Genomic DNA, 12,442 nt, shown 5'->3' with positions numbered 1-12,442 from the left:
AAGGCAACTGCAACCTCAGCTTTTAGTTTTCTTTAGTTTATATTTTCGTATGATTTCTTTGGGGTGTCATCAGGTTGTTTTTAACCAAGAAAAGGTGCATACTACCACTGCAGACACTTAATATTGTTGTAAAGCTGCTGCTTCTTCAAAAAAGGAATTGATTAAGGATTGCCAAGATATTGAAAGAGTGCTCCTGTCTCAGCATTTTCCACTATGAAAACCATCCATTTGTGCTCTTGGAAGTGACTTAAACAGGGTTTAAAGCTTCAAGGATACTTTAGCGACATGAATCACGTTGCGAATGTAAAGTGTAAAGTAGACTGTTCAAATTCTTCACTAGTGATTTAAAATCAGTGCTTTTTCTGCTGTTATCCACAACTGAGAAAAAAAACAGGGCTGTCATCTGGAAGAATATTAACACCTTTACCAGATGACACAGATGGACAGACTACGTGTTTCTGTGAACACTGAGAAGAGTTTGACTTTGGAAGCATCTCCAGGGGCTGTGAACACTGAGCCAGAGGAAGCAGGAGTCTGAAGATGCAGAAAGTTCATTTTTCTGTTGGCTGTTTCTGTCTGGCTACCAGCTGCAGGTAAACCCATCAGTTCAGACTGGTGAATCTGAAATCAAGAGACGGCATTTTCAGGCAAGGAAATTACCCTTTCGTGAGAGGAAGTTCATATAGTCATGAATAAAGTCCACTGCAGTAAAGAGGAAAAAGTAATATATGCTGAATATTGATCCAACTGAAATGTTGCTGTGCTAAGAACATTATTCTACAGTAGATATTAAGAACTCAAAACCACACATGTACAGTATGTATTTTAAATATTTTGAATCACTACTGTGACCCAGCTGCATCAAAGTCAGATTGGAAGGGAAAGGGATTTAATTGCCAGCTGGACAAACTTGAACTAGAGGGCAACTCTGGTTTAAGTACAGATGGGACAGTTGCAAGCATGGAATGTTATTTTCTCTTTTGTACATACATAACTGCTGTCTTCTCATGCAATGTATCATCTCTGGGTATTTTATAAAGAATATACAGGAAAAATATATCATTTTAAGGATGAAAAGAAGTAAATGAACCCGGATTTTTTGCCCATTAATTAGTACATCCATTGATTTTCTGATCACGAACAGAAAATTGTGCTTAATTTAAAGGATCTTATTTCATTTTTCTTACCATCAATGCCAAAGGTTTTTTACTTACAATGGTCAAATAGTGTAAGTGATCCTCAGTAGCAAAAGCAAACTGATTTAACTGGCAGTTAACTGATTTCTTTAACATTGTGTACTCTGTCTATTTGTCTTGGGAATTTTGTGTAGAACAGAAAAGGATTAGATTAGTGCAGCATCAGAAGGAATCTCTGCTAGATACTGATTACTGTAGTTTGTATACTCCCTCAGTGATTCTGCTGCCCCCCAAAATATTCAGTTTGCTGTTAGCCCAGCCATCCTCTGGCCACTTCAACAGCACAACCGAGTTTCTACTGCCTGTAGTTTTATTGCTTGCTTCTGCTTCTAGATTATGCTTCATGCTTTAGCCAGGCTGAAGAATTCAGCTAATGTGGTTGTTCTTATCTGTTAGTTGAGATACCTGTTCTCACCTGCCTTTCTTGTTATCTTATTAACCCATATTTTGCATCAGAATTAGGGTTGCACATACTCCCTTAACAGGCAGTGTTGGTAGTTAAGAGACTACCATGTGCTGCTGATTTCTGAGGGCTGTTTTACCACCCATTTGTTGGGGAATAGAATTAGTGGGATGGAATTCATCAATACATCCATGTAAAGTCATGTACTCAAAATAGTAGGTTTAAAGAGTAATTCTCCTATAGAAGAAAGGTTGTTCCCCCATCTCTTATCAAACTTCTTATCTCCCCTTTTCCCTGTTAATTTTGTGCTGCTTACCAGTTGTTCTTAAATGTATAGCTTGATTCTGAAACCTCATGTTTTTATCCCTTTCCTCTCCAAACTGTTCTCAAGTCAAATTGATTTTCTGTGCCTGGAGTCTGTATGCCATCACCATCATGCTTCAGCTTTCTGCTGGTTTATTCTTCTGCTTTCTAAATTCCTGCACATGTTTGGCTTTTGTGACTCCCGTGCATCTCCTTCCATTCTGATGCTCTTGACGATCTTTCCTTCAGTGGGTTCAGTCTCTTCCCAACTCTTTCACCTTTTCCTCTTTGACGCCTGTTGCTGGATGACTTGACTTTAATTTTGTGCAAGTTACTCATAAACTAAACTTTCCAATCTTGAATAATTTTCTCAACCAGCATTTTCATCTTGTCTTTATTTCATCTGTAACCTTATCACAAAGGAAAACATATTGTGGCTAGAGCTCTCTGGAGGATGAGCTCTGCCAAGTGAGTTCAGAGCACATTGCTGTGGCTGCTGCTGAGGTTACTTTTCTCCTCCAGTGAAACTTCTCTGTGCCAGCCTCAGTGGTAGTTACTGGCACCATGGCAAAGCAAAGAGGTGGGAAAATACCTCTGTCTCACCTGATGGAGTTCAAGCTGAACTGCCAGAGGAGGTGGCTGGTGCTAATGATCCAAGCTGTGGACTGGGACAGCAAAGTCATGGGCCATTTTGTTCCATTCTGCTGACTGTGCTGCCAGGGCAGTGATCTGCTCCGTAGGCACGGTGGCCAGCTGCTGGGTTGGCAGTGTCACAGGCTGCTGCAGCTGTTGGCTTTCATGAAGGTTGGTTTGAGTCCCTACAAATTTTCTGTCGACGACTATTCACTGTTTAAATTTCTAATCTTGTTTTTTTCCAAGTACTATTAAGAAAGAGGCTGCTTTTGTTTCTTTGCCCATTCTGTCTTGCTTCCTTACCTTACTATTTTCTGAAATGATTTTTTAGACTACTCAATGCAAAATACCTATGAAAAGCAAAGCTCAAATGGAGATTTTTTTTTTAATAATGAGAATTAAAAAACATAAGGAACTGTGTTGATGAGTCAGGGGCTACTTGGCGTATCCGTACTCTTACGGATCTCAAAACATAAACAGAAGCAAGAAATAATGTAGCATTTGTCATTGTTTTAGAGGAGCAAAAGCATACTCAGTGTAGGTAAGTAATACACATTTTTCAAAGTGTAGAACTGTTTTCATTAATAACAGTCTCAATTTAAATAAACATTTAAAGTTTCAGAACAGTTTAAGAAAAAGAATTTAGAATGTTTCCAATGTCAGATTTTCTTTATGTAAGTTGATAGTGTAAAATTTCAATTTATAAACTGTGAAATGATCAGCGATAGTTTTAATATGAAAAATAAGCACTAGTTATTAGACATTTCAGAGGTTTGATGAAGGTATTCGTTTCCAGCTAGATCATGTCTAAGAATTTAGCTGAACATCAATATTTATATTTAGGTAGTGCAGGAGCTTGAATCATACCTTCTTTCAAGTCCTAAATATGGACCATGTTTACATTAGTGAATCATAAATATAGAACTTAGAGCTGAAATAAAATCTTTTTCTCCAGAGGTGCTTAAATATACATGACCCAAATCTTGGATCCAGTGTGCATAGTTCCGAAGAGCTGTGTATTTGAAAACAAAACCAAAACATTAAAAAGAAATAAAAATTGATCTGCACTTCTAGCAGTCTCTTTTGACACGTAAAAAATTAGTATAGTGGAAATTAGTAAGTTGATAATTTCTTATGTACAAAAAGAGAACATTGTTACCTTTGCATTGCCTTGTGCATTTACTGCAAAATTATTCTGGGTAAATCTTGATCATCTTAGGATCATCTTAGGATCTTGGCATTTGTAATTTGTTTGCTTTTTAAAAAGTCCCAAACTTTCCTATACAAGTCTAGTCCAATACATAGTTTTTTGGACTAAGTGGAATGGTACAAAGATGCTGCTGAAGAAATGTCGCTTTACTCTGTGAATACAGTTGTTTCTTTATGTGTTCAAAATATACAGAAGTGCTCTCTAGGACAGGCTCTGATAACTTCTAGTTGAATACATTAAATGAAATCAAAATGCATTTTTAAGTTTTGTTTCCAAATTAGTGCACAAAATCTGTGCTGATGACTGTTTCAAGTGCAACTACAGTGGACAGAGAATAGTGTGGCATAAGAAGCAGTGATGGAAGACAAACATGTTCAGTGTGCAGCATAAACAAATTTGTGATGACAGAACCTCTTCTGAAAGTTTGAGAAAAGGCACATTGTTTCTGGCATTCCTACTCTTATCTAAAATATGTATCTTTGTACTGAGATAAAGTAGTGCTGGAGTTTGGGGAAAAAATTTTACATTGCAAACTGTAGTATGCTGTGGTTTAATATGTTCTTTGGGAGAAGAAGGGAGTGGGTTGATAAGTTCCAGTCATTGTGAGTGAAGAAAAGCATCATAAATAGCAGACATTGATTGACATTGGTTTATAATGCTTGGGATGCATCCTTGTTCTGCATGGAGTATCCAGGAGCCTAAACTGGCAGTGAGAGCAGGGAAGTATCTCATTAACACTGGTGGCATAATTCAGTGGAGTAGTGGACAGAATCTATTTCACAAATTTCATTGTTAAGGGCAGGTTCTTTTGAACATGTTTTAAGTGGCTGCCTTTTACTCTGAAAATGGTGCTTTAGATTATTTTCATCTGTTTTCTCTATCTACCTGATTGTTTTTAAACTGCAATATAGAACCTCATTAAATTGAACCAGTCCATGAATGTGCCCTAGCTTTATGTGGAAAAATGTAATTGCAGAGTTTTAGAAGTCTTAACTGTAAGTAGCCTGTAGTGAAAGCAAACATTACTTTTGTTTTAGTATATCTTTGATATTTCACATACATCTTAAGATGACTGCATGTGATTGCATGGCTTTTACATGTGTAATACCTCACAATAAACATTTCCAGGAGGTTCCATAATTGCTAACCTGGGGTTTTTAGCTCAGATCTAAAGTAAAACTTGTCTTTGGTTGGAGAAAGATGGTAATTTCTGATGGTAATTAGTACAAATTCATAATTATGTATTGGGAAGAAGACCAGAAGTAATTAGTGTGTTGAAGTATTTTTATCAAATTATACAATATAAAAATTAGTAAAACAATAACAATTTATCGTGAGGCAGGCATGATCTTCCTTTGTGTTTATTTTGTTGAAGCCCTAACTTGAAATTTAAACTTCAGAATTTCAAGATTACCATATGCTCTTTGCCTTCAGCTTTAGACATGATAGCTTGTAGCATTGCCTGGACATTGTTTTCTCTTGTTACAGTCTCCTCCATTCGTAAAAAATATCCTAGAGTAGCATAATGGAAGTGTCATGCTTTTTTAAAATGTTTGCATTGTCCTTGAGAACATACAGTTTCTGATCATTCGTGTACTCAGTCAAATTTTGTGTGCCTATTATTAAGTAGCAAGTAAATGACATCAGAGAAATGTAACAATTTTCTGGTCTTTATTAAGGAGTTTTTTCATAATCATTATTGTAATTGTTATAATTGATGAATTATTGCAGTCATTGATATGATACCTTCTAGTGTCATTCATGCCAACAACAGTGATGTGTTCTGCTTCATCCTAAACATTTTGACATTTTCAAAAATACTTTATTGTCGTGAAGGTTATCAATTTGCAAATTACTTCTGCTGTTCAAACTACAGCTTTTGTAATATTAACTCCTGGGAAAAATATCCAAGTACTTAGAGGCAACTATTTGAAAACAGAAGCAACTAAAAGAAGTAGATAGAATTACATGTATGACTGTTGCTGTTATTTCTGGTACAATGCACAGTTTTCTCTACAAAAGTAAAAGCATTATGTAACCATTTTTTCACCAGTTTAAAAGGTATTACAAATAATGTAGTCTTTTCAAAATAGAAAAGAACTTTAAGAGTTCTGTATCTAGAAAAAGCTGTGAATTTTATATTATCACTGAGGTTTTTGGGGGGGCATGTGGAGAATGAGCTTTCTATTTTCCATTGCCTTTCAAGACTTTTTATTTTCTGAAAGGTCATAAACACATGCCTAAATCAAATCTTTTTCAGCAGAATATTCCTCAATCTCAATAATGAATTCCATAGTAAATTAAAAATTCCCAAGAAAATTTGAGGCTCGTATGAAAGGGAGCTAGTATGAAAGGGATCCAGTAACCAGGGAAGCTTCCAGAGCTCCTGTGGAGGAAACAGTTGGGCAACATCCTCATGTCATGCATCTCATGGTTGAACAGAAGTCCTGGATAGGACTCCCTGCTGTATCAAAGAAACTTTTTATTTAGGGCAAGTATAATTATTGTCTTACTTCTGGAGACTTAGGTTTCCTCCTGCTCATAGTTCTTGTAATTTCAAGCTAATGTGCAAAGCATGTGGTATTTTTTGTGTATGAAGACAGTGTTCCCCATCCACAATTTACTACTGCATATATTGTATATATGGAAGCATATATTTTATGGAGTTGTTTCATCAGTTTGAAATGTGTTAAAACTGTATAAAAGAATTATATTCAGTCTACATGCATCACAGTAGTAGAGTCAGGCTATAAATAATATCTTCTGCTTTGCCTTCCCTAAACTTTTCAGATGCCAAATAATATACTGACTATTAATGTTTCCAGGCTTTGCTCTCTGTACATGATACTGTTGCTCAGAAGAACTATGATCCTGTCTTGCCCCCCATGCCTGATGATATTGATGAAGAAGAAGATTCAGTTAAAATAATTAGGCTTGTCAAAAACCAGGAGCCCTTGGTAGGTAACCCTGTCTTTTGGTTTGGGGTTTTGTGTTTGTGTGCAGGGTGGAGAGTGCTCAGATTATGAATGTGAATGGGTGACATTAACTTGAAATGTGGATAGACAGACATTAAATGTGTTATTCATAACATTGAGTAATACACTTGTGACTTCTATTTGCAGTCATTTTTAGTAAAGCATATGAAATGAATAATAAGATTTTGTTCATTCACGGTGTTTAAGCATTGTATATGTGAGCCAGTCTGCACATTTAGATCAATAACATATTCGTATTTTATCTTGAATTTGAATCATGAACTTATTTTAAAATGAGAGACAGAGAATGAATCCCCAAAGAAATCTTGACCTGTGTTGTGAACTGTGCCTGTTAGCATTCATGTAAAAAAATGTGACCTTTCAATACACTGAAAAGAAAGCATAAAAACATATTTTAAAATACTTGAATTGAAATCTGGGCAAATTTAAGATGTCTGTTGTTGTACTTTGCATTATGAATACTAGAAAGGTAATATCTTCATGGGGATATCTGGAAAAATGAAAGGACTAAACCTAGGTTGTATTACAAGAATATTAAAATACTGATTTGGTTATTTTTATTTGCTGTAGAGTGGGAGTCATCTTGTATAAAATTTAACTATATTCTTTTTCTCCTACAAACCAGTGAGAGCTTTGTTTTATGTTCTACTGGCTATTTGTTTTAATGGATAGCAATCCTGGGGAAATATCTGCAAAGTTACTTTGAGAAAGTCATGATTTTGTACTTGAGATGACGGTGGGAGAGCGATGCCTCTGTTAGACATCTACAGGGGTAGCTTGTCCCCTACTGTCACCCTAATTCTTGAAGGATTTCTGGCATCAGTAAACAAGAAATGGATTTTCATTTTGACAGACTGTAGGTGACTGTGGGCATAATTACAAGTTTGACCATATGGAGAGTTTTTACTGTTTTAACATACTAAATACTTTCCCCCCAAATATTTAAATCATGACTTTAAGATTTTTTTTTCGTCAAAGAAATTATTTGAGGAAGAAAACAAACTTGCTTTCCTGTTTAGTATCAGCAAGATTATTCATTCTGAAAGATGTGTGGAAATTTGAACATACAGTATGAATTGAGGCCTAATTGAGCATCTTATTTTTAGTATTAATGAAAACACCCTTTTTTTCTAATTTGTCAGAAAAAACTTAATAAAATCTTAATTTACATAGTTTCATATTACAAACATGATTCATTACTAATACTTTTGAGTTGAATGCCATGTTAATAGTATCCCAAAATGGACTGGATAATTGTAACTTTTAAAACAAAACTGAGAGATTTTCTGAAAATGCGTATGAAATATATACTCTGTTTATTGGCTTTTGAGATTTTAAACTCTCTTAAAGGGATGCACAGAGTTGCCTAAGCTAAAGGTTATCCTTGTACTGTTGCTCCACTTTCACTGTTGCCCATTCACTCCTGTGGGACACTGAGCTCTTCCAGGTTCCTGTGTGTCTGTTTAACCCCAGCCGGCAGCTCAGCCCCACTCAGCTGCTCACTCACTTTCCCCAGTGGGATGGGGGAGAGAATCTGAAGGGTGAACATGAGAAAACTGGTGGGTTGAGATAAGCAGTTTAATAGGTAAGGCAAAAGCTTCACGTGCAAGCAAAGTGAAGGAAGGAATTCATTCACCGCTTCCTGTGGGCAGGCAGGTGTTCAACCATCCCTAGGATGGCAGGGCTTCATCAGCTGTAACTGTTTCTTGGAAAGAAAAATAGCATCACTCCAAACATCCTCCCTTCCTCTTTCTTCCCCCAGTTTTATTGCTGAGCATGACAGCATATGGTGTAGGATATCTGTCTCCCTGATCAGGTGGGGTTGGCTGTCCCAGGTGTGCCCCCCAAACTGCTTGTGCACTGTGCACCCTCAACCTCCTCACTAGTGGGGTGGGGAGCAGGAAAGGCCTTGAGTGTTCAAGCACTACTCAGCATTAGCTAAATCGTCCGTGTTATCAACACTGTTTTATCACAAATCTAAAACACAGCACCATATGAGCCATCATGAAGAAAATTAACCCTATCCCAACCCAAACCAGTACATTCCCTTAAAAGGTGCATCCACACTTAGCACAACTCTTGTGCTAAGGAGGTAACAAGGTAACAGAGAGGGGTTTTTAGATGTTTTACTAGACACTACAAGTACACATGTCATGAACGCTGTTACAGCTGAAAATAGTTTCCTAACCCTACAATAAACAATAAACAAACCCGGCAATAAAGAGTAAGTTCCAAACATTCATTTCTTCAGTTTAAGACTTCTTTGTTTATTTACCAAGGCAAAACCAGCCTTATAGTGGAATCTGCCTTAGATCTGTGCTACTAGGAGGAGGCAAAGGGCGTGAGCTAATTGCAGCCTACAACTACTTGAGAGGGGGGAGCACCCGAGGACAGTAAAGGCAAACTCCTCAGCAGTGAAAGATGCTAAAACACTGGGCAATGGCCACAAGTTGCAGACTAACAGAACTTGCGGAATCTCCAACCTATTCCATAAGGAAATGGCTGGACTGGGCTGGCAGTAGTCCTGCCCTGAGCAGGAGATTGGCCTGAATGACTTCCAAAAGCTGTCCTTTATTCAGCATTTCTAAGGTTGTACCTTATCTGTATGGGAAGGGTGTATTTGTGATCTTCCCAATTCCTCAGCCTATCTTGATGTTTTGTTTTCACTGGAGAAGAGCTTATGGTGAGTTGTGTTACTTGCTCTCCTGGAAGAGTTCAAGGAAAAGTGTATAGTGTCCTCCTTCTCTTCAGTAACTCACCTTCAATCCATTTGAACAATTATTTATGTTCATGTCAAACATTAATTTCGTTGTTGTAGATTTATAGTGACTTATTATGACACCATCACCACAATACATAACAAACCTATTATTTGTGTTTCTGTCTTTCCTAGATTTTTTTTCCCCTTAGGTGAGGGTGAGAAGAAACATGGATAGTAATTCAGATAAGGTCTTACCAAAATATAGCATGGCAGAATAAATAGACATGTTTAAACTATATTAGATCTACTGAATTTTATGCTTCCCAAAGTTCTTTTACTAAAGAAAGGATATGCTATGGTCTATGTTTTACTGAGCTAATTACAATTTAATTTTCTATTTATTTTCATGTTCTTTTAATGGCTTTTCCTTCAGAACTTATTCTAAAGTCTTGGATATTCTTAACACACATCAGAGAGTTTCTAGTTGTTTGGTTTATCTATTCACTGTTCTCTGGTCAAAAAGTCTGACTTCCACTTGCAGCATTCTTATCAGAATTCTACTACTAGAAGCAACTGAGCTTGAGATTGGAGGTACCATATGATATTTTTTACTGGCATAGAGACTGTCTGGTTTCTTGACTTGAAGATACTGAGCTCTTTGAACTTTTCCTTCACCTCAGACACAGTCTCTACTCTACTTGTACCCAAGCAGTAGAGATTGTTTCCCTGCAAAGCCATGAGCTTAATGTCACTTGCACACCCTGGACATTCTGAATTGCATTTCCTTTGGATGACTTTCAACAGTACTCACTGTGAAGCAAATAAGTCACTCTCTTAACTTCTCTGGAATATATTTAGTGACCGTTTTTATATAAAACTGCACCACATTTCCTCTTGTTCGTGCTTTTCTCCGAGTTAAGCACCTCACTGGTGTTCTGAGCCAGTGTTAATCATATATGAATGAAGCCTGCGTTCCCAGGAGTAATCATTTCAAAAGAGAGGGAAACACATGGTTTGTGGGAGGGCCTTCTGTTTGCCAGATTTCATCAGTTCAGGAGTCAGTGCTGAACTTTCCCCCAGTGTTTTGGAAGAGATGTTTTAAACTTGTTAATCCTTCCACGGTGTTTGATTTGGTCTACTTGCAAATGCTGTTCTAGCAGTGTCTCCCTCAAGTGAGGTGAAATTGTGTTATGAGGTTTTATTCTAACAAAGAAATTTGGAATATCTCTGAAGCTTGCATAAAGGGAAGTAGAAACGTCTCTTTTCAGAGAAAATGCAAAATTCACCTGGCTATAGTTATAGCTTTTTATCAGAAGTTTATGGCTTTTTATCTGGTAGCTTGGAGAGTTTTTACTTATGCCTAACTCTCCAAGGCATTTTCAGCCACAGCCCTGTTCCTGCTTAGCAGTTCTGATATCTGAGATGCTCAACCACGCTACCAGGAGTTCAGTTCCTGGTCTCTCACTACTTCCAGCTCCCAAATGATATTCCAAGTTTGTTCCAACTGTTATTCTGAATAGGATGCTTCTTCACAGTAAGATGGTTGCTCCTTCATCAGGCAGATTAATTTCACATAAATCTATCCATTTGGAAACTAACCTCTATGCCATTCCATGTCTTTAGTTAAGAGAAAAATAGGCAGCTCCAGAGAATGGACCATGCCATCTATTTGAGGTGCCTGACTTAATGAAAGGATGATTCATTCTCCAGAGCTGCCTATCAGTTTTCATCAAGTACAGGAGTAGCTTGGACACCTATCTTGGACCACATAACTGATTTCCATAGCTGAACTTGGGTGAAATGAATTGTGGTGATTTAAAAGACTCATTTACATGTTCTAGCTGTGCAGATTCTACAGCTTTCACTTGCCTTTCACTTAGTCCCTGTAGCTCAGTTCTCATTAGCAAATGAAGCCAACTGTTTTTTAGGTGGGATTGATTTGGGTGTAGGGTCAACTTTAGTCTACATGTAAGTGGGCATCAACTTTTAAATAACTCTGTAAGCTAGGTAACTGATATTTGCACTTTCAATAGAGAATGAATTAAAATAAGGCTTATTGAAGTACTTGCATTCAACATCTGCACATGCTTTTGCTTAACAGGAAGGTGTGCAATGATATTACTGATGAAATATTTTCAAATTTTCAAATATTTTCACATTCTCTTATTAGTAATTTATTTTACAGGCTAATATTTCCTTCTTTAAAAATAGAGACTTACAATGTTTATCTTCTGGAACCAGCAGATAAATGGATGAACTAATAAAGCTCACATCTGTGAAACCCTGAGCAATGCTTACCAATCAGTGGTACTACACTAAAAATGGGGGAAAAAAAAGGCGACCAAAAAACAGTGAGAGAGCCTTGCTGAAGGAGCTTGTATTATTTTTAGTGCTTTTGCATGGCATACCTTTAAGCATTTTCTCAGTCTGATCACCATATGGCTCCCAAACTCCTTATTTTTCTCTTTAAAAGTATTTTAAACTGAGCTATGCTATTACATCTGTATATGTCTCATTTAGGGTAACTTACATTTTGGCTCACAACACTGAAAATATTTTCCAGCTCTCAAGGTCCAGTCTAACCTTCTTCCATTTTTAAAGCTCTAAATGAGGAGCTGCACTGCACATGTAACTGAGAGTACTGGAGCTGAACATCTTATAAGGAGAATTTCTTGCCAGATTATAAGTACCTCATAGTTTAAGCAGGGCTGGCAGCAGCACAAGAGAAGCTGCTTTTTCAGAAAATCAACTCTTCAGGTTTTCAAAAAAAAAATAAATCCATTTGTGTTCGATGATTTCTTTTTAAGAGTGCTAAATTGGGAGGGAAGTGGAATTTTAGGAACCTCCTTTTTAATTTGGGTACTATAGGTGCAGTGAAATGCATAAACTCAAAACAGTGCTTTTCATGGACCTGCCCATTCACTTTGGGTTTGCCATAGAGGAGTTACTGATAGTGAACAAACTCAGGTTAAATAATTTCCTTTTAATTTTGAACTTGAT

General features: G+C 36.9%; 1 protein-coding gene across 6 annotated transcripts in view; it reads left to right on the top strand.

Annotated features, from left to right (window-relative positions):
- MPP7 (MAGUK p55 scaffold protein 7) overlaps positions 1–12,442 on the top strand; it is a 150,357-nt gene that overhangs the window by 98,598 nt on the left and 39,317 nt on the right. For all 6 annotated transcript variants that reach the window (XM_051802422.1, XM_051802418.1, XM_051802420.1 and 3 more), the window contains one exon: positions 6,571–6,702. In XM_051802422.1, coding sequence (XP_051658382.1) covers positions 6,571–6,702 — 132 coding nt within the window. The remainder of the gene's footprint in view (positions 1–6,570; positions 6,703–12,442) is intronic.

The sequence above is a fragment of the Manacus candei genome, unplaced genomic scaffold, assembly GCF_025592945.1.
Source record: "Manacus candei isolate 608988 ecotype Guabito, Panama unplaced genomic scaffold, ASM2559294v1 h1tg000056l, whole genome shotgun sequence".
NCBI lineage: Eukaryota > Metazoa > Chordata > Aves > Passeriformes > Pipridae > Manacus > Manacus candei.
This window is presented reverse-complemented; position numbering and strand designations above follow the sequence as displayed.